This window comes from Aquila chrysaetos, chromosome 20, assembly GCF_900496995.4.
Source record: "Aquila chrysaetos chrysaetos chromosome 20, bAquChr1.4, whole genome shotgun sequence".
Lineage (NCBI taxonomy): Eukaryota > Metazoa > Chordata > Aves > Accipitriformes > Accipitridae > Aquila > Aquila chrysaetos.
Window position 1 is genome coordinate 3767495 of NC_044023.1, and position 27402 is coordinate 3794896.

The 27402-nt window shown below is 36.8% G+C and overlaps 1 protein-coding gene across 25 annotated transcripts in view; it reads right to left on the minus strand.

Annotated features, from left to right (window-relative positions):
• ATP2B2 (ATPase plasma membrane Ca2+ transporting 2) overlaps nt 1-27402 on the minus strand; it is a 441356-nt gene that overhangs the window by 105143 nt on the left and 308811 nt on the right. For all 25 annotated transcript variants that reach the window (XR_003920764.2, XM_029996153.2, XM_029996154.2 and 22 more), the window contains 2 exons: nt 4852-5109; nt 3728-3853 (listed from right to left, as the gene is read on the minus strand). Coding sequence is in view for 24 of the 25 variants with exons in the window: in XM_029996153.2 (XP_029852013.1) it covers nt 3728-3853; nt 4852-5109 (384 nt within the window). In the remaining variant the exon portion in view is untranslated. The remainder of the gene's footprint in view (nt 1-3727; nt 3854-4851; nt 5110-27402) is intronic.

Here is a 27402-nt window from a genome sequence, read left to right on the forward strand (position 1 = left end):
TGAGCTCCTCTATGTAACTCTTTCATACCTTCATCAAATTAATCTAAATACCTGGGAAAAAAGTTTTAAACAGGAAGCCTCATAAGGTATTTTTTACAATGTTAACTATTATAATACGTGCTACCCCAAAATACTTCACTGTGTGCAATACTGAGGCCAGACTCATATTCAAAACTTCTGTATGTAGGAATCATGGATTTCTGCGAACTTTGAACTACACAAGACTTCAAGGGCACGTCAGGTTCAAGGAAGACAGTTGAGTAGCAGTCAGTTTGGTTATCCAAGCTGTCTTCATCTGTTGGTTGATACGTGCACATGCGCATCGCAAAGAAATTTAACATCACCACAGTCTCATTTAAGCTGATGACTTTTGATGCAATGGCTTATGCTACATCATGCATGCAAACCTCTGTTAAAGAACTAAAAGAAGGAAAATGTTTTAGACAGAAGTACAGTGGAACTATAGAAGAGAAGCTCCTTCTTTTGGTTTCAGGTATATCAGAGTCTGTATTTCCACGTCTGCCTTCCTAGGTGGTACCAAATGTGCTATATACAGATGGAAATGAACCATCTGGTTTAGTCAGCACTTGTACCCTTAGAATTGCTTCTCAAGTACAGTAAATGACTATCTGGATGATTAAACAGGACATTAAGCACAGAAACTCATTTAGTTTAATTATGTCATTGAAACTGATTGAATATTAAAAATGTTGTTTCAGGTGCCAATGGTGAAAATAATACCTCCCGATTCAGGGTGTTTATCTTTCACCAAATTTAGACTCACAAAACAAACCGTAGCTGCAATTCAAATGTTACCTTTTTTCAGTTATTCCTCTGTCAAACCCAAACTGTTTTCATTTCCAACAGATGCTTAAGGGAGAACAGTGGCAAGCAACATCCTGACTGTATTTGTCTAAATTCCAAAAGTCTACCTGGAGATAACTTACTGATGTCTTCAGGTGCAAAGATAAGAGGAAAATTTAATGTCTGTTTGATGTTTTTGCAGGGGGTTGGTTTGTTGGGTTGTTTTTTTTTTTCTTTAAACAAGTTTTATAAAAATGTAGGTCTAGGCTAAAATGCAACAGGAACTCAGTTTTTAAACCAGGTCAAATCCACCCTGAAAGACATGGTGGTTTCCAAGCTTTCGGGGTTTGGACTACTAACAATTTCCAGTGGGCACATCAGCTCCCGCACCATTAGGACTAAACCTTGCACTGTATGTATGGAAGAAGGTAGTTTTTTGCATGATAGAATCTCAGATCATCAACTCTGCTCCTGAGCAAATAGAGTTCAGCGATTTTCTAACACAGCATGAGTAAAAATTTGTAAGTATGGAACAAAGGTGTATATAGTGCTTGTTAAAATATCACATTAATTCTTCAACTTCTTTGTAATCATAATAGAGATTACATAGTAATAGAAAAAAATAAAGAGTATAAACTTTATATAACTCTGCAATAAAACCGTAAAGACAAATTTGTCTCCTTATAGCAATGAAATTTGAGGTTTGGGAAAGCGAAACTAACTTGATTGTTTTCCCTTTCTCTTCCCACCATGCCCTTCAGGGCAATACTTTCATGTTTTTTCACAGCCACCACTGAAATCTATGGGTGTTCAAAAAGTTCTAATTCAATTTAGGAATATGTAAAGAGCACACAAGTCAATGGAAACTTCATAATCAGAAAACCTCTAGAATTCAACAACAGGATATTTTAGTTGATAGAAGTCTATGATATTTCATGATAGAAGTTTCTATAAGAAAATATTATCAAAACTATCTCTTTAAAATGAAAATTTTATGCTAGTTATGAAGTTATATTTACAAAACAGTACAACTATCAGCTAAGAAAAAAGAAATGGAAAAAAACCAAAAGGACAAATATTTCAAGGACAACACTGGATTAAAAATTTTGTTATGAATAGCAACAGTGAGCTACCCTTCCTCAAAATATCACTGCAGGCCTCCCTGTTTACACACTGGAAAGCATCTCCAAGAGAATTCTTAAACTACAATCAAGTTAAGCCTAAATATCTGCACTACTAGGATAAATCATATTATTGTAAATCTAGCAAAAGTAACAGTCATTAGTTTCATACATCACTCATGAAAGTCAGAACAGTTCCTTAAATTATGGTACATCAAGGAGTCAGAGGGACACCAAGAATTCAGAAGTGTCCCCACTATTCAGCATTTCTATATGTGAGCTGCCTGCAAATGCTGAGCTCTTCATTGTATTTTCTCTGCACAAATGCAGCCTTCAGAGTTTGCAGCTACTCCACTAATATTTATTAGTCTGTAATGAACTTGCACGAACACATTTTTCAGACATTCATAACTTGGAAAAACTTGGGGGTTTACAACATGAACAACAAAAGGTATACATTTGGCAGAGACACTGCAGCAAAACATTTAACAAATAAAACCCAGCATATTTTTAAAGAAACAAAAGGAAATTTTTTCCTAAAAAAGAAAAAGACATTTGTTTTGCTGTTTTATTCTCAGAAGCGACAGGAATTTTGTGTGTCATGATTTTTGACAAAAATCATTTTCAATACAGTTTCCGGTGGAAAGATGCTAGAAACTTGCTAAATTTAAAATTAATTAACATGGTCTTTTGTAACATATAGTCCGTGGCAATGGCAAGTCCACAAATAACATTAGCAATTTCTTCATCTTAAGTTAATGTAGCCACCTTTTGACTGAAATCTGATGGGTTTTTACCAGACCGCAATTCCATAATTTACATAATAAACATTCATAATCTCATAATCAGTGAACTAATTATCTGATTTTAAGTTTGGAAAGGATTTGCACTGTTAATTCATCAAAAAATTTCACATCCTTACTTGTTGCTACTTGTCTCTTCTGAGCCAAAGCATCTCCCAACAGTTGTTGCTTGGGAAACACCAGCTCAGTGAGGCAGGATGGGGGCAGGATTTCTGCAGGAAGGCGTACTTACCTGCTGCATTGCAACATGAGTATTCTATTTGGGATGACTCTTGGCTGACTGTACAACCAGACAGCAAAGAGAATCCTTTCCACGAATAAAAAGTTCAAACGTATTTGAAAATGACTGTTTCAGGTTATAACACATTGATGATGATTATGAGATCAGCAGGCTGTTATTTTGTGATCACGTCCCAGCTGGAATCTATTGACAACCAACCTATTTAGAAACTATCTTAATTAGAATTTTAAAAATCATATTCTATTTAACTGATTTACTGTATGGAGTTATATTATAAAATATAAATATTAAATATAACTTGAATTTACCACAGAAGTCAAGCCCACAATATTTTAGTATATCCATTTCCTTCTAAGCACATTGTTTCTTTTTCTATTGTATCTAGTATACACACAGAAACACAAAGAAAGTGTTTAAAGAGACTTTAAAAGGCTTTGAATTTAATGGTTAAATTAAAACTAGCATACAATGAATTGAAACAGTTGTTATTTCCCTAAGTGATACTTTCCTTTTCCTCTGAAAATGTTTCATTACTTTCTCACTTTAAAAAATAAGTATAACGATCAGAAACAATTGCTTTCAGTCAAAAAACAATAGCACGTCCTTTGAATGACAAATAGACAAGGCCAGTGTCTGTGTTCAAATGATCAGTTGTATCTAGGTTACCAAAACCTGATGGTGTGGAAAAAGAAAACAAAACAAAACATGAACAAAGCAGTGCATAAAAGATAACTCAGCAAGAATTCAGGCACATTTACCTGACAGTAGCATTGGGTCTTTGTCAACAGATTTGCGGACTTGGTCTGACTCTCCAGTTAAAGAGCTTTCATCAATTTTAAGATCATTTCCTTGAATAAATATCCCATCGGCAGGTAGAAGATCACCTTTCAGCAAGAACATGGTAATGGAAAACCACAGCGGTTTAGTAAGATTGTTTTTATAATTACGTACTGATTTTTATTACAAAATCACAATTAACAACAATTGAAATGAAAGCAAAAGTGAAAGAACTACTACCATATCTGTCCATATTAGCCATATTATTGCAAACCTATAAGGAAGGGCCTTTGTATTGCAAATATTTTTTTGCCTAATGCTATCCCAGAACCAGAATGCATCACATTTAACACATGATGAACATCATAATCACTCAGATTTGGCAGGGGGAGTACCCTTCCTAACATGACATGAACGTTTCTCTATCAGACTTCATAGGAATTTACAGTGGCTAATAAACACTCAAGCTGCCCTTTCCCCTTCCCCTCTCAGGAAGCCCTTAGCTAAGTCCAGGAGAAACTTGATGCTTGATAGAACAGGCATTTTGCTGGAATTTGCCAGCTTGGTCAAACACAGAGTACATAGAGTTCCTGCAAAAGTCCTCCCATTCACTGGAGCATAGGGCTTTCCTTATGGCATATAGTTATAAGGCAACCACCTACTAGAAGCATCCGATCTGGGGGGACTTACAGGATCCATAGCTCTGGAGCAGCCTACCAAGTCAGGTCAGCACACAGGCACAATTCCCTTTCACAGAGCATTTAAAAATACTTCCTCTTATTCCTAACTGGACAGAAACCAAAAATTCCAAATAGTGTGATCCTCCATGAAAGAGAATTACCTTTGTATGAACAGTTCTTGTCCTTGTCAGTGAAAGGAAGTGAAGATTACAAAAATAAAATTAATTACCTAGTGCAATTTTATAGCAAGTATCTTTAAGTTCTCCTTTTGCTCTAACAGCCAAATTGTTACCTTACCATGGACAATAATGACATCACATAATTCTCTTTTAGATCACTTCCAGTGAAGTGAGTCTACTCTCCTAGAAAAGAAAAGGAGAACAAATAAAGCTCAGAAAAGTAGACATATAGTTGACAGAACTTACCATACTTCACCTGTGCAATATCACCAACTACTATCTCTGCCACTGGGATTTGGATAACCTGTCCACCTCGGACAACAGTAAATTTCTGTTCCTGCTCAATACGGCTTTGAAGCCCACGGAACTGCTTCTCCTTGCTCCAGTCATTGAAGGCAGTGACAAGTACAACACAGATAACAGAGAGTAGGATGGCAGCACCTTCAATCCAGCCAGCTTCAGCCTCACCTTCATCTTCAGCTCCTCCTGTTGCAGTACCGCATCCTGCAAAGACAATGTAAGAATCATTCAGCCGAGTGAAGATCAGGTTTATCATGTTTATCACAAGAAGAAAAACTTGCTGTGAAATGACAACAAGGTTAAGGAATATAGCTGCTTTTTGAAGTACTGTCTGCTAAACGAAACATGGCAGAATAGAGAAAAAGTAGAAATAAAGATGTCTGAGGAAAAGAGAAAGAAAACAAATCAATACAACTTGTAGATCTTTTAATTTTTCAACTGAACAAGCTATCCTTGGTAAACCCAAACTAAATAAACAGAAAAAGGCAGCACTAATTCTGTTATCTAAGAGACGGGTTGATAGCTTCACCTGAGTCATCAAGCATTTCCAGAAATAAGGACTTACTAAAAGTAACAAGAAGGACTAAAACAATGAGTAACATCAATCAATGCAAAGCAGTGGCATTAAATTAAAATTGAAGAGAACCAATTAAATTAAAACAGATTTAAGAAATAGTTTACAATACAATTTCTAAATATTCTCAACCAAATGCAATTATAAGCAACACTTGCTTATAAAAAATACTGAGATGAACTAAGTATATTAGTATTTAGATGTGATAATGAAATGTATTAGGGAACTCTGAGTAAAAATAATAGCCTAATATTAATTCATCATTCTTCCTTACAGAGTAATGTAGTGGCATGCTTATAGAACTATATTATTTTTGTCACAAGTAAAACAGTATTAAAAAAATACATTCTATGTATTAATTCTGAATTGCTTTATACACATCTGCTAATTATTTATTTCAAAGTAATATGCAATTAAAATTTAAATAGATTTCCCAGCTAGTATTCACAAAATAAAACTAATATAGCTCTCCTTTGTGATGAAATAAGGCCTAAAAAAAGATAGTTTATAATAGTGGACAGCAAAGTACACATACTAGAATCACACAATTCAGAGATATCCCAACTGACAGGAGAGAAAAAAAAAAAGAACTCACTCTGAACAACAGAGCCTCCTCTCCCGAGTGACTGAGGGGAGGGAGAAAAGAAATCTTTTAATTTTTCATGAAGAATAGAACTAGGTAGGCATTTGACATCACTTTTCCATCTCACCCAGGTACCAGGGAGTTTAGCAATTTAGCAAGTGTCTTGCTTCCATCTATGACTAAAGTTTAATTTTGGTATATTTGTCACCTGTCACTAGAGGGAATTAACAAGCAATTTGATTTCTATTTTTAAGTTACAAAGATTTCCCTGTAACACAAGCATCAAAATTCATTAACCAGCTGAGTAATTACTCTTGTATATGAACAATAACAAAATCACCAAAAGTCAAAGGAAGGAAGATGAGACTGAACGTCCACTAAGTGAACAGAAGAAAATTAAAATAAACAGAGTTTTTACCAATGTTCTCTGTAGTTTAAATTTAGATTCAACCTAATTGGAAGGCAAAGCACACTCCCCAGAGAAGGGGCTTTCCTAGCAGGGATGCCCTTAGACTGATGGTCTGTGTGAACCTTCACCTGCAGTACAAGAACCTTGCTAAAGAAACCAAGAAAGAAATTAAGTAACCTTTTGTAAATTCAGTACCTTAAGCTACTTAAAACCAGTCGCAAATGCAACTTACAAACCACATCTTCAGTTTCTTCCTTCAGCAGAACATTACTTTGGGGAAGGACTAATGAACTTTGCTCTGTTTAACCTTAATTGTCTTAATTGGTCTATGTTAGATTTGAGATTACTTTTCCAAATTAGTAGATTCACTTTTGCTTTGTTTGTATTAAGTGGTTTCCTAGTACAAGTAATTCTGTTTTGGCAAATATAAAACAAAAATTCACTATTCATTTTTCATTAGATATGATTTAGAATTAAGTATCATGAATATCCTATTCTTTTTAACAGCCTACCTCCTCTCCGACTTCTCACAAAAGAAACACGGTCTGGCCTAGCCACAGTCAAAGACTGATTTTATTTCCTTTTTAGATGGTTGAAATTTAGCCAAGCTCATACAAAAGTACAGACAGGTGGTGTTTCCTACGGTGATGCCTTCGTCCAGGTTAACTGACAACAGTAACATGCAGATTGACCCATAGAGGAGGGCAGCTCAGCTCTTCGGTGGTTTTAGGCATTTCCACTAGGGTGATATTTATTTACTTTATTCTGTAGCATGCCTTCTTATGCTTTCACTGAAAATCTTTGATTTCTGCATATGGATTGCTGATAATTTACATCATGATATTTTCTACAAAATCAAGAATTAACATTATGTAATACTTAAATACAAGTTTTTAGTTTGAGCTGTATCAGTATACCCCAAAAAAATCACCCATTTGAAGGACACAAGCTGTGCTTTGTCCTCCACTATAGGGATCCCATTATGGCTCTGGACATGTGTAAACTTTATGGTAATATTAGATGAGTAGAATATCCTCTTCTCTACAGCAGAAAGCTACCAGTTTTAAGAAAGCCATTGCTATTATTCCAAAGAACCAATAGGCCTCGTCACTGCCTCAGAGATGTGTCGGAGAAACAAAACAACAGCTAGTCGGTGCACTTGAACTCGGTGCTAACACACTGTACCTTGAATGGCTTGGAGAGTAACATTTCTGTGTCCTTTCAGGAAAAAAACAAACCCCTTCACTCAGAAAAACAGGTTAAAAAATAAAAATATTCATTAACTTGAGTAATGAAATTAATTTTGTGTGTATATGTTCTCAGAACTGATTTCCATGTTAATATAAACAATAACATTCCTAGTATGTTCATATAACCAGAAAAAATAATCTAACATAGCATGTAAATAATACAAGATGTTATCATTAAGATGAAAGGAATTGTGTTTACCTGTCTCATAGATTATGCACAAGCAAAGAACATAATTCACTCTTCATTTTACAGCTGAAAAAAATGTTTGTAAGAGTGAAAGAAAATCTGGAGAAAACAGACTGAACTTAGATCAAGCTCTTGCAAAGTGTCCCTAAATTTGACAAGCTTCCGCACTGAATAACAATTTGTGATTTTAACTTTTAAAATCCTGCCATAACCCAATGGCAACAACAAAAGTTCAAATACTTTTACTTTATTTTCTGTTCACTCAATCAGACAATGCTAAATTCAGATGGAGGAAAGGTATTTGGAGGGGAGGAAGGAATTCTTGGGGTGACAGCCAGGAGTAGAGAAATTAATTGATAGACATGGTGAAAACCAGAAGTTAGTCTTTTAGATGGATGGAAGAAATGATGAGTTGCTTTATGGATTTTAGAATCCTTATTAGTCAAGATTCAATCTGGCTTTTGTAAAACTACAAGTGTTGCTTCTTACGGTAATCCATTGGTCCAGGTTATCTGACAGACTAAGAGGTAAATCTACCCAGAGAGGTGGACAGGTGGCATGAAGCAGACAGCTCCCACTGTTTCTATTCAACATGATTCAAAACTAAAATAGTCAACTAGGATATGGGTGGCACAAATTCTTTTTTTTTTTTTTTTTTTTTCCCCCTCTCTCTCAAAGGATCAGAACTCAGGACCACAATCTTAAAGACCACAAAAAGGTTGATACTACACAAATGGGAATCTTCCTGCCCTGCGGATCCCCAGCCTGCAGGCGGGCCAGCCATGTCCTCTCCTAAGCACCATGAACACGTGTGTTCCTGTCTCCTCTAGCTGATTCCCTCATTTAATCCCACATGTCAGATGAATGGTGGTCCTAAGCTATCAGAAAAAAACAGTGCTTCATTATCAGTATGTTTCAGGTTAGGAGGAAGTAGAATTTCTGCTATGTAAGGAGTTTGAACATAAAGGACTAGATATCTCCAAGTTCAAGCAGCAGCTGAGCAAGTCTTTTGAATATCTAAGATCTGCAGGTAGATACTTATAACAACACTTCAGAAATGAAATTGCACTCTCTGTGGATCTAGCCTAATATAACTAAACCCAGGCTCTTTAAATGATTAACCAAGCTGATCATCAGAATTTCCCAGAATTTTGTCTTTGCTTTTTACAGTTCCACAGAAATGAAATAGGATAAAAGTGCTAGATAAATTAATGCAAAATGTGCACATCATTCTCATTATAGGAATAAACTCTGGCAACTTTGAGGGAGTACATAACTATCTGGGTCTTACAACAGTAAGATTTCAGAATAGATTTTTTTGTTTAAACAGAGGTTTACAGAGAAGCAGGATTTAAAAATGCAACCTGCCCTTCAAGACATGACCTATCTGTCAGGAGACATTTTCTTGAACTATGTTGTGTTCTTGCTTCAAAACTATTTTGGAAGTAGTTACTTTTAACAGGGGAAAAAAAAAAAAAAAAAAAGGAAACTTGCATCTCCATTGGTATAAGTTTATAGAATTCTTTCTTATATACTTGAGGAAAAACAATTTTTTTTTCTTTTTCTTCTGCCTTTATATCACACAGGATTTTCTAGAAATTCTAGAAATCCTTATGTTAATTTACCGGAAGAAACTGTATATATTCATTGGAGAAAAAAATCTCATACTTCTTAACAATACATTTAATACTATCTGTTGTCCTTATTGTAGTACACAGAGTGACACAGTATTGACCTTACAGATAAGGGGAAAATAAGGAATATAAATAAGACACACAAATGATGTAATAATAACATGCCTAAGCAGCAAAATATAGTTTAAAGCATCTAATGTTTATTAAGAATGCTCATATAAGCTTTAAAAGATCGAGTTAACGTCCAAGATTGCTGCTATGCTTTCACAAGATAGTACTTTGCTCTCAATGTTACCAAAAAATATGCCTGAGATTTTACTGAAAGGCATAGACTGAAAGCATCACAAAAGAATTTTTAATATCCATATGTGATTTGTGGTAAGGTTTTATTCCAAGACAGTGAATTGTGAAGTACTTATTTAAAATTATATTTAACATAGGTCCTATCTGTCAGAAAATTCAATTTTAAAAAAGTAAACAAGTTTTCAATATGAAGTTATTTTCTACCATATACTATGAACATATGCCATGTGTATGTCATTCCCCAAAGTCTCATCCTCATGAGACAGAAAATGCATACTCAGTTTGAAACTGAGATTATAAAGATTTGAATGCAAGTCAAGAATGTAAAGGGCTGTAACTCCTTTGGCATAGAAAAAGCAGATGAAGTTATAAAATGGATTAGCTTATTCCAAAGGAGTGTGCAGGGACTTACAGGTGAGCCGAACCCCCCACAGAGGCGTGGGAGGACGTTGACAGTGCAGCCTCAAAGAACATTGAGAAATACAAAAGGGGACTAATATGATTGTGTCCTCCATAAAATATCTCAAAAGTACATTACCAAAAACTTGTGGAAAGAGAACAGAATTTTAAAGGCTTGAAATCTGACCAGAAATAGGTCAGCAAAGACTGTCGACAAAGTTTTCTGTTGAAGGGAGATGAAGGGAAGATAGAACCCAAAGGTAAAGAGGATTCAGGAAAAAAGAGAATGGGAAAGTAATTCAAACCAACACACGTAGTCAGTCCATCTGAAGTCGCAGCAACCTGGGTTTCTGTCTCATCAGAGATTGCGAGCAACCTGGGAGCAAGAGCTGTGGGCAACAAAACCTGCCCAAGAACCTGCAAAGCTGAGCAAATACCCAGGCACTCAGCCTGTGCTGGACCCTTTGAAGCACGCACTTAATTGCCAGTAATTTCAAAATAAGCCTGAGAAGCCTACTCTGCATTAGCAGTATTTTAATTCTATCTAGGGTTTTAGAAAGAAAATATAAGAAAGCAAGGCCTAGGATATTAAAAGGGAAGGGAACTGTATGATAGAAAAGACTTCAATACACTCGTGCCAAAAGGGGAAGGTGAGAAAGGAGAGGAAGATATACAGGAGCAGGTTAAAGCATTTCGGAAAGACAGTAAGCAAGAAACTTCACTGTAACTGGCAGGAGAGAATAATTTGGTTGATGTTATTAATCATCTCAATTTGGTAAAAGCCAGAAAGGGGGAAAGGAAAAAAAAAAAAGGAAAAGGCTGCAAATAGCCAGACAGCATCATCTGACAGATCACCAGGCTCATGTCCTGTTCGAAACTGGAAAGCTTTTAAGGTCAGGAACACCATTTCAATGTGCATTTCTCATAATATCAACCAAATCTGGGCAAATACAGAAAGAAGCATACGAGCACTGTGCAGCTAAAAAGAATATCTGTTTAAGATTTCCAATAGTTATGAGGAGATTCTTAAAGTCACTTTGAATAGAATAACGATAATAATTACAAACCATACAGTCTTAAGCTGCAGCATGGTAATTTTTAAATCAGAAAAAGGATATTTTTAAAAATCTGTGAACATCTGTATTCCTAAGTCCCAACCTACAGCACATACCTCTCAGCTGCTCATTTCAACCTACACATTTCTATTTTTAAGCTGAGAATACCTTGTGGCATTTAAATTCCCCAGGAAAATCTCCTAACGCCCCCAGAGGTAATTTTTTTAGTCAGTCAAACTGGTTTTGTCATCAGAAAGACAACAGTTCCCATGATAAAAACTTTTTATTTAATTACTTTCTGTAAAGACATTTTTCCTAAGCTGCAACTCCAGCACTGATGTTATTAAAGCAAATTGAGCAGCTCTAAGTTACAGCTTTTTCATTAGTAGAGCTAGGCTCTTGTTACTAACACCATAAGTGATGTTACTTATTTTATCAAACTTATTCAGTTGGGTAGGAAAAGGAACAATAACAAAAAAATATGCAATAAATATCATAAACTCCCCTCCTTAACAAGACTTTTTACACTGTAACAGATACCATAATATTTATTTTTACAAATTCCATGTTGCAGCATACCATTTGATACAAAATTAGTCCAAAGAGCGACTCCCAGTTACTGAAGTACCAATATTCCTTCCCCAAATCCTCTGTGTGATGATCCATCATCAGATGTCGAATGACTTCAGGAAGGGCACAGCACAAGGCAGTGAGCCCACAGCCCGGCAAAGCTCAAAGTGTCACCGCAGAGCCATAGCTAACAGCAGAGGTGCAGAAATTACCAGAACTTCAAAAATCAAGCTTTCTGTCTTTCTCGCATACTCTCCAAGGACTTATTCAACTGTGAAAAACATTTTCTAGTTACTTGTAGTAAGTCAGACTGGGTGCTCCAGAAACACATTCTTTTCTGTGACCAGCCACGCAGAAGGGATTTACTAGCATGAGGTATTTATTCTACACATATTTCAGGTTTAGGGTGCTTGTATAGTCACTAAAAGTGATTTTGGGATACTTATTTGAAAACAGTATGAGAATTCCTTGTTTTGTGATACATCAGTGAGTTATATAAGGACTCCGGCAGGGAGGCGGGGAGGGAAGAAGAAAAAAAAAAAAGATACTGTCCCTGCAGGTTAGTTATATAACTGTCAACTTTAGAGTTCAATATTAAATATTTACACATTTTTGACATATTCATGCAAGGAAACAAATCTGTAAGCCCTGGAAGCATATATATTCACACATTCCTCAGTCTGATCACAAATATTTGTGAGCAATGTTAATTAAAATACTCACTCAACTTCAAGAGATGCAGCATGTTGAGCAAGATTCTTCTGACTGGCACCTCCAAGGAAACGCATTTTGTAAAGATCAGTCAAAAGGCTGGGGTCCTAACTCCACCGAAGGCTACGGAAGGGGACAGGACCATACAACTACTTCTACAATGTTCGTATTCAGTTTTGTTTCCTTTTGTTGCCATAGACAAAGTAGAGAAAGGCCAATATGGGAACTTTAATGACAAGTCCTGTTCTTAGGGATTGCAAGGGAAAACCTTGACATCCGATTGCTATAGTTTTACTGTATATTGCTCAGAGCTAAAAATGTCTGGTAAATACAGCCACATATTCCAAAGGTAAAACACAGTTTTCAAATGTAAGAACCAGACCTTGAGAGTTGTTCTCTGTGTTTATTCATGAGAGTTTAAGTGCAGTTACTCAACAGTGCTTGCAAGGTCATGTCCTAGCTGAGTTTTACTTACAGAATTAATACTTCTGGAGAATCTCTTCCTGGAAAATATGTGAGAAGTTTTTATATTTCATCCCAAAGTTCTAAATCTCATTACCTCATGTCCCCAGTTGAGAGTTAAGTCATGCTTGGCAATCTGAGAATCTATCTAATGAGCAATATCTAAAAACAACCCAGTTTTGTCGATGATCTACACATCTCTAATGAAGGGAAGGTATCTATGGGACTTAATTTTTTGCAGTCCAACACAGATTTGTAGAAACCAGATGTAAGTCACTTTACATTATGAAACAATTATTTAATTTGCAGGTCCCATATGACACAATGTGCACATTTTGCACTTTACAAGTTCTTAATGTGTTGTTACTGAAGCCAGCTCAAGGCTTAAACTTATGCCATTCATCTATATCACTGACACCCAGCAATGAATTTGGTCCCTAAGCACATTTTGTGCTGGTGAACAGTATAGAACTGATAGTTTTGGTACAGCTGAGCAAAACCAGAGTGAAACCATTCTTTGGACAAATGCTTGGCTCCCAAAACCTGATGTTCCACTTCATTCCAACTGTATTTTAGAAGTGATACATCTGCTTTTTTCTGAGTCCATGATGCACATAGTATCATTTCCATACTTCCTTTGGAATTATCTGTTCTTGGGCAGAGAGTGATACCTATATCAGGCTTTCCTTGCTGACTCTGAGAATCTGTGTATAAACCTACATTTTCTTTCTTGTTGCTTCTTACAGAGACACCACATGTATGGTATTTCCAGATCTGTATTTCCAGATTTCCACATTGCAATAAAAATATCGATTGACACAAAAAACCCAAACCACTGTTGTGTGAGCAGAACCTCACTTGTTCTATCTCATTCAAAAAGTGATGGGTTCAAAGGAAATAGGAGTAAGAGAGAGAGTCAGAAAGACAGATAGACAGACTGCATACCCAGCCAGAAAAGTAGGAAGTTAAGAATCAAGAAGTTTGTAATAGGGAAGCTTCAGGAAAGACAATATCTACTAAACAAAATTTTAATGCAACCTTGTATAATCTAGAAGTAGGCCATTTGTAAGCATTTTAGCATATGGTAAAAACCAGGGTAGCATATTATAAAACAATCAATGCAATATATTTTCATCAAAACACTTACAAAAGAGCAATTATGTTCACTTAGTTATCTTTTAAGTAAATACGTTTGCTGTGCAACCCAGTAAGAATACACAAAACAAGTGTTTTCACACATCATCGAAAATACTTACCCCATAATAATAAACAATCATAAACAGCTTCACAGGCATTACTAAATGTATGAGATGATAGTAAAAACTTTTTCAAAAAAGACAAACTAATGAAATGAAATAATCAGCCTTCTCTTACCTTCTGTAAATAATTAATTATTTCAGGTTAATTGAGAGAAGTAAAGACTGTCAGTCAAAAACTAAGTCTCCCAATACAGGGTAACATATTCCATAGAGCAAGACCTTTGTCTACATCAGGAAGGCTGTGCTGAATAATCTAACAATGACCTTCTCTAGTAAAGATACAGACTAGAAACAGCTTGTGTATCTGTTAGCGTAACCCATAAATATTCCATAAAGAAATATAAGCTGCTTATTATTATTTAACTGTTTCTATAGAGATATTGAGAAAATCTCAATCAAATACAAAAAATACTTACATTTGTCAAAACCAATTGTTTCTGATGTAATTTTTCATTTCAGTGCAAATATCAATGTCCACAATGACATTTCTGGTTACGGTTGAAGGCTTCTTTCTATTCATCCGGGACGTATAAAAATGGAGTTACAAAATTCTCCAAATTTAAGTCACTGTTCCAAGAATGCAGACCAAGTGTATATGGCCTTAACCGTAAACACTCTTGCTCAGTCATTCAGTTTAGGCTCTTTTCCCAGGGTTTTTCACGGAAAAAAGCTGAAAGACCTTGGTTCAGTTCCAATGCAGAATAGAAATATGTATCAATACTTTGCTGTGAAATATTGTTTAGTGGCCAGCCTCAATACCTCCAGTTAGGGTTTCTAAGGATAACTCAACTAATTTGACTGTATCAGAAAAACGTTTAAGATGCAGATGTTGACTGCATCAACAACAGTGCAAACCAATTTACAGCAGTGAAGAACACATAGCACAAATAGGGGATTTCCTTTGGATGACATTATTTAAATGCCAGAACTATGACAAAACTGAATGTAAAACAGAAACTCAGTTTGAAAGATATATGTACTAAATTGAATTAACAATGTAGGAGACTATGATCCCAGAGAACTGCATGAGTTTTGAATCACTTAACTGGAACACTAATATAAATGGCACTGGCTGATTCAGAGTAAAATAAGGAGGGAAAGGAATGCCTTTTTTCATGATCATGTATTGTAAGACCGTACTTGGAATAGGCTATTGTGCCAATGTAAACAAAATATTATGAATAAAACTGATAGGAAGAAATTAGAATTTCTGTTAGCTTGATATTAGCAGTGAAGTGGCTGTCCGTATGTTGACATTTATTCACTTGGATAAGTTTAATTAAGTTTGATTTAAAATCCTAGCCTTGCTATTTAAAAACCCTGCATAGGGAACACTGCAGCTACTGGGGTATAGTTGTCTTGGAAGAGCCTTATTAAACACAAATGGCCCATTTAGCTCCTGAACACGGGGCTGAAGAAAAAAAAAAGTACCATCTCAAGAAAATATGGTATATTTGGAGCTCCATCTATCCAGGCACTCAGTAGAAAAACATCGGAAAGCTAAAGCTGCAGTTAATTAAGTGAGTTTCTAAAACCAGGAAGAATGTTCCCATTTCTCCCATAGCAATCCCTGATGATTTCCAGCACTTCCTAAATACAGGTGGATGGAGAGGAAGATTTGAACCCTTCCTCAGCTACCACTCCCAATGCAGATCACTGAAAGCACCAGGAAACACAGAAGCCCATGAAAATAAATAAATGCTTAACAGCAAACTGACTATCACCAAGCCACCTGACTTTAAATAGATCTAAGAAAAACATTTAACATTAACACAGAGCAACAAATATTTCACAAATACGTAATCAGATTGAGAGCTGTCTTTCTTACTTATGCTTCATCTACTAAATCCTTACAAACAAAGCCAATTCTCTTTCTGTCTGAAGAAGAATGATCAGAAGAGCAAATCATTGAAGAAGGTTTTTAGGGTGACATCCGCCCGAGTAATGGGTGCTTGTACTGTTCCATCGCTCTTTGACTGTGTTCTAATATAAACAAAATGTACTTGTTTCCAAAAATATTCCCTTTATTCTTTTTCTTTTTTTTTTGTGCTTTAAAACAAGATGTTCCAACCAAGATGATTTTAAAGAAAGACCGTATTTAACAGAAATGCTACCAAAAATTTGCAAGACAATATTGAAAAAAAGTTGGATTTGTCTGGAAATCTTGACAGACATTTCAACGGAGCTTGTAAAAAATCAAACCCGAGCACAGGATGAAGTTATGATTGCCAACTGATACATTTCACACATCTAGACCATTTAAAGAGTAATTGTCAACTTCTTCCAATCTACAAGCCCTGCAGAGAGAGGTTACGAAGAATAGGTTACTGATTTTAATAGGCCCCTTCAAAGTAATTCATGGATTCTCAGAGGTCCACAGACCACAGCTTGAAAGCCACTGATTAAGAAAATTTGCAACTGAGTAGCTTAAGCAACCTGTCACAGCTAGGAAACTGCAAAACCAGAAAATTAAACCAATGCTCTTTTGAGCTTAGGCTATGGCGATGTGCTCTAGAGCCAGTTCTTGAAACACCTCAGCCTCTTTTGACGCTGTTACTCCCTCACTCACCTGTCATATTCATGAGAACAAGAAAATCAGGTTGAAAAAGATATGAAAGATTTATAGACCTCAGCCACAAAACCAGCTCATAAACTGCAGTGTTTATGACTTTCATTACATTTCTCATCTTCATTACTTTGTGCTATAAAGCTTTAAGAGGTGAAAAATCATGTCAGTAAAAGATTAAACATTATATCATAATGTCTTGCACCAGAAGGCATTAAAAATTTCTATCAACGCTAGCAAATAATGTGGCCCTATAAAAGTAGTTTTACAGTGCAAATTTATGTGCTAAGGAAACACATTTCTGAACCGTATTTTTCAGTTTAGTTTCATCCCAAAGGATGGGTTGAAATCCCATCTGAATGCACATCCAGTTTGTGCACTCCCCAAAAGCACCCTGCAACGTGAAGCAAAGCATATTAACTGGGGACAAACAGGAGATGTAATTTCTGAAGTATACTCTGGATCCAAACTAAAATGTTAATGTCGATACACCCAAAGCAAGCTAAAGCTGCGTGTAATTAGGGTAACCTCCATTTGGAACACACATGCCATATATTCTGCATATTAATTTTGGTTTCAACTCATCTAGTTTTTAAGATTCTTAAAGTTTATGCACACTTAACTGAAACAAGATGAGCAGCATATCCTGCAGAGAAAAGGCAGAACTCCTTATGCAGTAACAGAAATAAATTGGAATCAGTTGCTTAAATTGTGACTTTTCTGATAGGTCCCAATTTCCCCAGGTCCCAATTCAATACTTGATTACACATATGTGTGCACATACTTCATGCTGAGTTTTAGATATTTTGTCTCAAAGTCCTGTTTTATTGTTACAGGTTTCTCAAAAAAAAAAAAAAAAAAAAAAAAAGGCAGCAATATATCTGCCTTGTCATCACAGTTTTTGTGTTCAAAAAGGTATACCTGTTTTGTTTCAGTCATCTGTGCTTAAACATTTTTCGCAGATAATAATTTTACATTCTAATTCAAACCCACCAACAGACATGAACCATAAGCACATGCAGACTTTGGGTTTTCACATAGTTTGTTTGAACTCATGCAGACTAGGTGGCAAGCAGCACCCTCCTTTGAAACTGTAAACCAATCCTATAACCTGGTCCAAAAATATTTTCAATTAATAAATGTCACATAATAAACAGATTTTGCAAATTTTAAAACTATTTGAGATTTTAAAGCTGCTAAATTAGAACTGATTTTTTTAATTCACAATTGAATAAGAAAACACTCAATATTCCTATATTTCACATTGGTTTATTTTATAAGCTATTAATGTTAACTTTTGACAATAAAGATGTTTTCAGAGCTTTGGGGGTTTTGTTGGTTTGCAGGAATTTTCTTTTTTTTTTAAACACCAGGTAAATGATTTTAAGATAATATTTTGGATCCCTTTGTCAAATTCAATGCAATGCTTGTATTCCTCTGTATTATTGACATGTTGTTCAAATTTCAAATTCCTACTGAAAAAGCTGGGAAAGTTTCTATAAATAGCTATACATTGGTCTTTATAATCAAGTTGTCTTCAAGCAGACGAAATATGGCTGGAAATATAGTATGACAAATTGGTCTTCACATCCATGTAAAAATATAACAAGGCGGTGATGCGTTTAAATTCTTGAGACATTTAGGTTATACACCAGGAATAACCGTCTCACTGCACGGACACTGAGACAAATTATCTAGGAAAGACACAGAACCGCCATCACTGGAACCTTTTAAAAAATAAGTATGATAGCTTTCTGTCAAGAATGGCTTAAGTGTTGTTGATAGTGCTTTTGAGTATGGGGACACACTAAATGACCTCCAAGGTCCCCTCGAGTAGGTTTTCGCATATCCTGCCTTCTTGTTTGCCTTTGGATGCTGTTGCCAGGCTGTGGATTAACCAGGCCAGGGAGGAACAGAGACTGGAGTGCTCTCGGATTTATATACCCAGCACTTGTCTCAGCCCTGCGCTCCTGATACACGGAGTGCTGGGGGGCTTAAAGCCAACACAACTGTGCTGCTCCGCGTAGGATGCAAACACGGCCAGCGAGGCTTGTTCCCTCCGTTGCGGTCACAGTCCTCCCGACTCTCGCTGGGCGTAGGGGACGATGCTCGGACGACCCCCTGCCCCAGCTCCCCAGCGGTCCCCGGGCGCAGGCTGCGCAGCTCCTCTGTACGAGCCCACAGAGCCAGCCAAAATGATGTAATCTCCCCGCATCCACAGAACCAGCCAGCTTGAAGCTGCAGAAATATGCCAGCGCAGCCAGGTTTATTCTCTCCCGGCACGATCCTGCAGAGAGGCCGCGAAGAAGGCTGCTGTGGCACTCTCTGAGCTTTTGCATTCTCCTCAGTAGGGTCCATCTTGAGCACGGGCTACAAAACCCCAGAGAGGCTCTGCGGGTTCGCTTCATGTCCTGACGTGTTTGTCGGCTACAGCTGAACGCCGACAGCCAGGCTCCATCTGGCTCTATAAACAAGCCACCAAACCATCCTTGCATCATGCTCTCCGTGACCCCATACCACCCAGGAGTCTCACCGATTCATCTAGTATTAAAGCCCTAAACCTAAATTTGTCCCATCTTTTAAATCTTGAAAACAACATAAAAGCAAAAATGTTTCTGAAATTAAATAGCATACCCAGGTAATGACAACTCACCCGTGCACAATTTTCTCCTCATGAAAAGAGCCTGATACAAGCATTGGGAGACAGCATGATAATTTGCATGCATGACAGTTTGGACACACGTGTCAATAGCTGGACACTCCAACCTGTTCTCTTCTCTGCTCCTGGATACTTAGACCTTGCGTTGAAGCACGATTTAGGGCAGGAATTCAAAAGTCAAATACTTTCTTAAGCAACTGAATTTATTTAACAAAACAGATTGGGCTAATATCACTAGAAGCCATATGCTGCTTCACCTCATCCTAGTTTTGGGAGGAAGGAGGTTAAATGGTGGGGTTCTGGCAGAACAAGCTGGTTTTAACAGGGCAAACGCTTCCGTTTCTCCTATTTTTTTCTCCTATCTTCCAGGATGCCAACTGCTTCATCCCTTGTACTGACAGACGGTTTAGACTGGTTTAAAAAAATCCTTTGGGAATCTAATGGCTTAATTTTTATGAAGAACGATAAAAGTACTTGAGTGCGTGCAACAACACTCCTCAAAAGTTGTGTTTTGATAACTCTGAAATTAATCCATACTTGGAGATTAATCTATTTTATATAAAAATGCTATTTTTCTAATAGCTGCACTTCTATTGTCTCAGCTTCTCTTGCAAATTTTCCTCCTTGGACAGCACAATAAAAACCTCTAGCGACGTGACAGCTGGATCAGTGTCATTTGTTCAGCAGCAAAGACGATAAAGGATTCCTATTAGGACATATCAGCTTTTAAGGCTGCATGGCCCTTATAGCCTCTTATATACGACCTGTTTTTCCATTGATTTAGTATTCCTCAGTGCCTGAAGAACGTTATGTAACACGCTCTATGTAGACTTACAGAATAATATACACACTTTAGGCTTTTATAGTCAAAACAAAGTCATTTGAAAGCACCCTGATACAAATGGCGGTGGAGGGGAATTCCAAATCTGTTCTAATTAAGGGCTAAAATGAAATTAAGTTTGATCTAAAACCCTCTGAAGAAGTACCTGGTTTGGTATAAGGTTGTGTTTTACTAGACAAATGGTTGACAGCCCTGCAGAATTAAAACCAGTGCTTACAGCCTGCAAATAGTACAGATCAAGAACTCGGAAACGGCAGCTAGACTGCCCTGCCGTGCCAACGAGTGATTAGTTGACACTGACAGTGAGGATTACAAGACAGTTCAGCTGTTCCCTTGACCTTTTGAGATATACAAGCGATTTGAAGACGTTTGCTAATTATTCTTGTTTTCAGCATCTGCACAAAATTCTGAAAATATTTTAAGCAATTGTTCAGGGATGCTGGGTTGGTTTGTTTTTTCACTGACATAGTTCACAAAGCAGGGTGGAAGTTAAGATTCAAATCACTGCAAAGTACTAAAATGAATGAAATTTAACTCATTTTATTTTAAAAAGGCTTCACATTTTCTACAATACATTTTGCATTATGGAAAGGACTTAAAGAGCTAATGGATTTTCAATGTACCAAAAATATTACTTGATGACATTTTTAAAATATAAAGTGCACACACATAGGTTGTGGAATCAGTTTTTCATCTTAATGTTGGCTTCATGACTGGGAGGGCTGGCAAAAGACTTACAGTTGTTTATTGCTATGTACTGCTATGATTTTAGGAGGTTTGTAAAATAACATTGAAGTTGGCCTTACAAACTAGATTTTTAAGCTGCCTCCATGTATGTATTTTTAATGCAATCTATGTTATCACATGTAAAATGCTTTTTAAAAAAAGCTTAAGATCTAAAACTGCCACAAAGAATAGAGAATTAACTTTGTTCAGCAGACTCATTTCTGACATTTCTGATTCTTTCACTCATTAATCAAATATATTAAGTGCATATTAATGAAACCCAGGGAGGCAGATTTTTAGAGACAGGGAGACATATGCAACACTTTCCTGTGGAAATCTTTGTGTCCGAGGATCTTGAATTGGCCCTGCAAGGCTCTCAGTATGTAAAAGTCTGGCAAAGGACTTAAAAAATTACTGTGCTTCATTAACCATATAAGTAGCCCTACTGAATTAAAATGCTAAGGAAAATGTACAATGAAATCCTAGATGTGGACTGTATGGGTAAAAACGAGGTAAAAATTAATAAATGCTGCATTAAAATATTTAGTTTGTATTCAATTACACTCATTGCATCTCACGAGGAAGTAAATGAACTGAATTCCTCAGAGGATGGCTCAAGATTTTCATGTGGTTATTTATCTGAGGTTACTTTTAATTGAGTTTAATTAAATTTGGTTAAAGTTCCTCAATAATTAGTGCTTTTACTTTATTTAACTTTTTCAAAACAACTGCTTATCCCCAGGGTCATTTAAGCAAAGAGGGCACACGAGTATTTCTTGTTTACATGAAATCTTGAGCCACGCATAGATTTTCTAGCGCTCATTTCTAGTGTTTAGGCAACACAAATGATCAATATTAATAAAGATAAAAACAATAAAAACAATATGTTTACATTTGGCAGGAACTGATTGTACTCTACCACAGAATTTAATAATACCGAGCACCATTTCCAACACCAGATGAGATGGCAACTCTCCTGCAGAGCTAATCCTGCTATTCATTTGATATCCAATGTTTGCTTCCTGCCCAAATGACACCTGTGTGTTTCTCCTGCGCCAATATGTGTTTGCGTACACAAGAATCTATTTCAAGGTTTCCCCAGCAGGCATTTTGTATGTTTATACAATTTAAGAATAAGCTGATTTCATCAGAAAAATGTAAGATTTCTAGAATCCCTAGAGAAAAACAGATCAATCTACTAAGACATTACACTTCTTGGAAAGAGAATATAAGAAGTTTATGATCTGGGCAATAACTCCAGTAAAGAAAAACATTTCTGTGAGAGTGGGGAGAAAATTGTTAAGAATTGGATACTGAAGGAGTGAGAGACTCCAAACATCAGCTACCTGAAAATACTAAAATTAATGTAGTTGCGTCACGGCTATTGGTAAAAAAACAGAAGGGAAGAAAATCATAGATTGAAAACTGGGAAAAAGAGAAGACTTTTATCAAATCTAAGGTCAAGCTGTCCTGTCATGCATGTCACGCAGAAAGGGTCTTTTTCCTTCCTGTCCCACCTTGCCTAAATTAGAGAGACTGCCCAGCTCTCCCTGTAAGCCCCAGCATTCGTCCTCCTGGGGAAGTTGGAAAGTGATGCACTGCTTTCCTGCCCAACAGAAAGGAAACATATGTCTCTTGCATACCAATAAATAGAAGAAATTAACCTCTAAGAGTTGTCCACAAGGCAATACAGCTGTGAGCCATTATTTCTTGTGATGGTGCCAAGGCTGGTTTGCGGTTTTGTTTGGTTGGGGTTTTTTTCCCCCTCTCCATTGTCCCTTAACATGCATCTTGCTAGACTGTGATGGTGACTGGGATCTGCTGATTCAGCACGGCAGGCTGAGATTTCTAGTTGCATCCTCCAATGGAGGGAAAATTTCTCTATATGCAGAGAAATGCGTACAAAAGCAGAAGAAAAACCCTGCACATGAATCTGAAGATAATAATAAACTGGTATATGATTTTGGCTGATTTGCAAATATAGGCAATGGGGGGTAGGAATTACCCTTGGGTAAGATAGAAAAAAAACCAAAACCAATTTATGGAAAAGGTTAAAAGCTGGATGAAAAACTTGAGCTGTTTGTACATGCAAATACCAAACAATTAACAAAATTGTTAACATGACCTTAGAGCTATATTAGAAAGGTGGTATTTCTTATTTTCCCCTGGATGCAGGGGAATGCTTGAATGTCTGCTGTATGCTATTAGGGTAAAATTCCCTTTAGTAGCTTAGATGTCATGTGAGAAGCAATGAAACCACAAACTGATCTAAGGAAAGCTGAGAACTGGAACCACAAGACGATACTGCCCATAATAACAAAATTTGGAAATGTTTTGAAGGAGCAATGTCTTAATTACATGTTATTACAAGATTTTTTTTAATCCAAGAGGTTCCATAATACTTGTAATAAGTGCTGGGGAATTGGGACAGACAACGTATCTTTATAACATGACATTGTACTTGACTCTAGCTGAAACCCAGCAGACAGCCCATTGCAGCTGTTTTGCTCCAGCAGAACTTGCATCAGGGGTAGGGAGCTTGCAAGGAGGAGGATTGGACTGACCGAAATCAACAGAAAAACTTTTTTTTAAAAAATGTACACCAGTACAGACTACAAACTGGACAGAAATTCATGCTAGCTAGTATTAAATTCAGCACTTTCACTCCTAACTAAGAAAGAGAAGTTTGTTGCCAGCTGCTTTATATTCTTTTATATATATATATATATCTCCTTTTTAATATAATCTTTATTTATATTCTTTATATGTGTGGATGAAATATTTACTTTTTTTCACTTCCTTCCACAGATACCTGCACTAATGGCTGGTCAAATCTTTCCCACTGTGACCTATCGCTACAGACTTGCTCAATGTGATGAAATGTCAGGAGACATATTTTGAGCCATATCTTCATAGGCAGTAACCTGAGAGAAGATGAGAACAGCACAGCATTTCAGATCCCAAGCAATAGATCTGGACAAGGCGGGGGCTAAGTTATTTGTCTGGGGTGGGTTTTTTTCCCCTCAGACTGATTTTTATGGAGTTTTTTTATCTAAACATCACATGGGCCTTTGCTTCTGCAGTGAAGACTTTTACAGCTATCTGGTGAATCCAGCATTGATGAGCATGTTGGCATTTGCATTTCCACGTCTGACTGTGACCTGCTGTCCATTCAATCCGTACACATGTATTTGTTCAGATTCACATACAAGGAGCATAAGATTTGCTAGTTATGCACAGAACAGTTGTACCATGAGTACAAGTGAGTACTACCTCAACAGGGAGGCTTAGCACAGAAACAAGATAAGCATCCATCCTCATGGGAGCTGTGGATCAGCTGTATCTTCTCTCCAACTATACGGATACCCTTCCTGATTTAAATCTCCAACTTAAGTCCCCGTTGACCAAGCAATGTGGCACATCATAGGAATGATAAGGAAACAACCGAGTGGTGAACCCCAGGAAATACAGTCTTTTGTAAGGAAACTAAGTCATGAGAGGTCAGCAGGCACCCCAGCCACAGCCCCGAGCAGCAGCAGCAGCACATTAACACCACCAACAGCGTAATGCAAGTGGCTTGGGAAGACCAAATTTCAGGGGACCGTGCCCTGTTTCTGTATTTTTTCCTGTTCATTAACTTGTTGCATGAGTAAGGGGAAGGCTAACCCAGCCAAACCTCCGCTGAGCAGTATTAAGCAATGTAATCAATTATTTCACTTTGTCTTCAATCTAGAGTTTTGCCTTGGGAATTTTAACAGAAGCTACTTCAACCAAGAAGACTTTTCCTTTCCAACCCCGCCAAAGCTGCAAAGAACTGTACACTTGAAAACAGACATCATGCCTGCAGCTTCACATTGAACTCTGGGATGTTAAAACCTGTTACCTCAGGCTACTTTTTTCCCCCTTTGTAATCCACATAAGGAAATAGAATTCGAGGAAGAAAAGTAAAAAGGTTTGTTACATTCATGTAAACAGTAAATGATTGTCAGGTGTTGACATTAGTGGTTTTTGCAACTGGGTAGTAAGAACCACATGTGATATAAGGCCTGAAGAGTAACAAGGGAGAAGATTCAAGAAGGCTCAGAAATTGCTAGTGAAGGTGTCAGCAGAAGACTCTGAAAATTTTTAACCAGTTCAACAAGGGTATAGATGGGGGATGCACCCAACCTGGGCAATGCTGCTGATTTGCTCTGAACTGCAGGGCAGACTGTATGAAGATGGCTTCAGAAAGGGACAGAAGAATTGCAATTAAGTCATTCCTGCAAGAAGAACTGACTGTTTCAGCAGAGATCTAAGGAGAAAGAGTCAAAAAAAAAAAAAAAAAAAAAAAGTCCAAACCAAGCCAGGTGGGGGATTCCTGCAGATCTACAGCCAAAACAAGACAGAGATCTGGGAGCGACTGAGAGAAGCACTGCCATTTCTCACTCCCTTGGTGGGTTTCTGACTGAGTCTAAGCTCTCTTTCCCAAAGGATGTTTCATTTCCTCAAGCAATGTGTAATGGTTTGAGACCACAGTCCAGGTACTTGATCTCATGAAGCAGCTCTTTCTATTCATATACTGTCTTTAAAAACAGGACACTTGAGATTTCTTTACAAACTGCATACAAAAATGATTTCACCATACAGAGATAGACAAAGATAAATATTTCACATTTAGCCCTGGACTAACTCTAATCTACGTAACAAAAAAAAATGAAGCCAGGATCCCATAAATTCATTAAATCCTCTTTACATATCACAGGCTCACTATTCTGTTTGCTCAGGGAACAGATCCTGTAATCTATTAACCCAGGACACAGAAGGATTTTGTTCTGAGAAACAAGGTATTTTTAACTTGCCTAAGTCACACCCTTATGTGATCACCCCTGTAGTAAAGACTACATCTGCACCGGGAATTTTCTCTCAAAATACATTTGCTAAAATGCAGCAGCAGTTTTGCTCTTTTCTGAAAGAGTGGAAAAATGATTCTGTGTGGATCAGTAATGAGAGCAGTAATTGCCACAGGGCTGACAATAATTTATGCAGAAGTTCTCAATTGCTCCTAATGGCCTGTCAGATGGTGAAAGGGAATGCAAAGCAGATCATAAAAACAACTCTAGCATAGCTTTTGAGAACAAAATTCTTGAAACTTCCACTCTTGCTAAGAAATATGAAAAACCAGAAACTGAAGTGGCTTCTGGAGGAGCAATAAAAGAAAAGTATGCTATTATCTAGTAATTCCTGTAGACTAGATTTTGTGACTGCAGCAGAAAATGAAATCATGTTTTCCAAGATTCACCCATATCTTAAATGAAGAATTGTAGTAGAACAAAAATTTCATATCCTGTCAACAATAGGTTACTACTTCTTCCAGTTCAGATTGGTTGAGAAATGTCACTACTGATACTTCAAAACCGCAGAAATACCAACTGCTTCCAGTAGCGTAAACCAAATGCACCTCGGTAGACAATAATCTACTTACTTTTCTCAAGATAAACCATGACACTGCATTACAGATGTTTGGAAATGCAATTATGCTACAGTCAAAGGACTTAAATTTGGCAATGTATGTATCAACATTCATAGCTTAAAATGGGAAATACTAGCCAATCTAGAAACACACACAGAAAATGAACTTTTGAGCTTGTAACTGCCTACACAGCAAGATGCACTAACATACATACATTAGGCTATACCCTTAGGCAAGGTTCCTGAGCCAATTCATGCACTCTAGTATTTTTTAGATGTGTGGATTTTATCATGCATTCTTCCTTCAAAAGTCTCAGGAGGAAAATATTTTGCACTTAAACTGCAGAAAACAGTTAAATGCTAACTCTGTCACACCGTCAAAAATTATAGTAGATTTCAAGTGTCCAAAAAGAAAGAGTTATATCAACTCTAAAAAAATAAAGATGAGTTCAACTTATTATATTAATTAATAAGGTCATTGGTAGATAAAAGTTTAGGATATGTGAAAGGCAGATATAAATATGTTAGATATAAAGGCAGTGTATACGTACACGCGATTAAAAAAATATGCAAGGTGGTGTTTTACTGACACTGTGTCTTGAAGTCTCTTATTTTCATGTTATTATCCCTTATTCCTACAAAGAAAGGCTGTCACTTTTAGATGGTCACAACTTTTCAAGTTAGTCCCAAGTAATAAGCAAATGAAATATTGCAAGACAGTATTGTGTCAATCAAAAATGTTGAAAGAAAACAATTGGCCAGTTTTAAACATTCTGTAAAATTATACTTGCATTATTCCTTTCTTATTTGAGCTTTCATGTAAAGTTACTGTTTTCAAAAAAATGCTGAATATCAAAATGT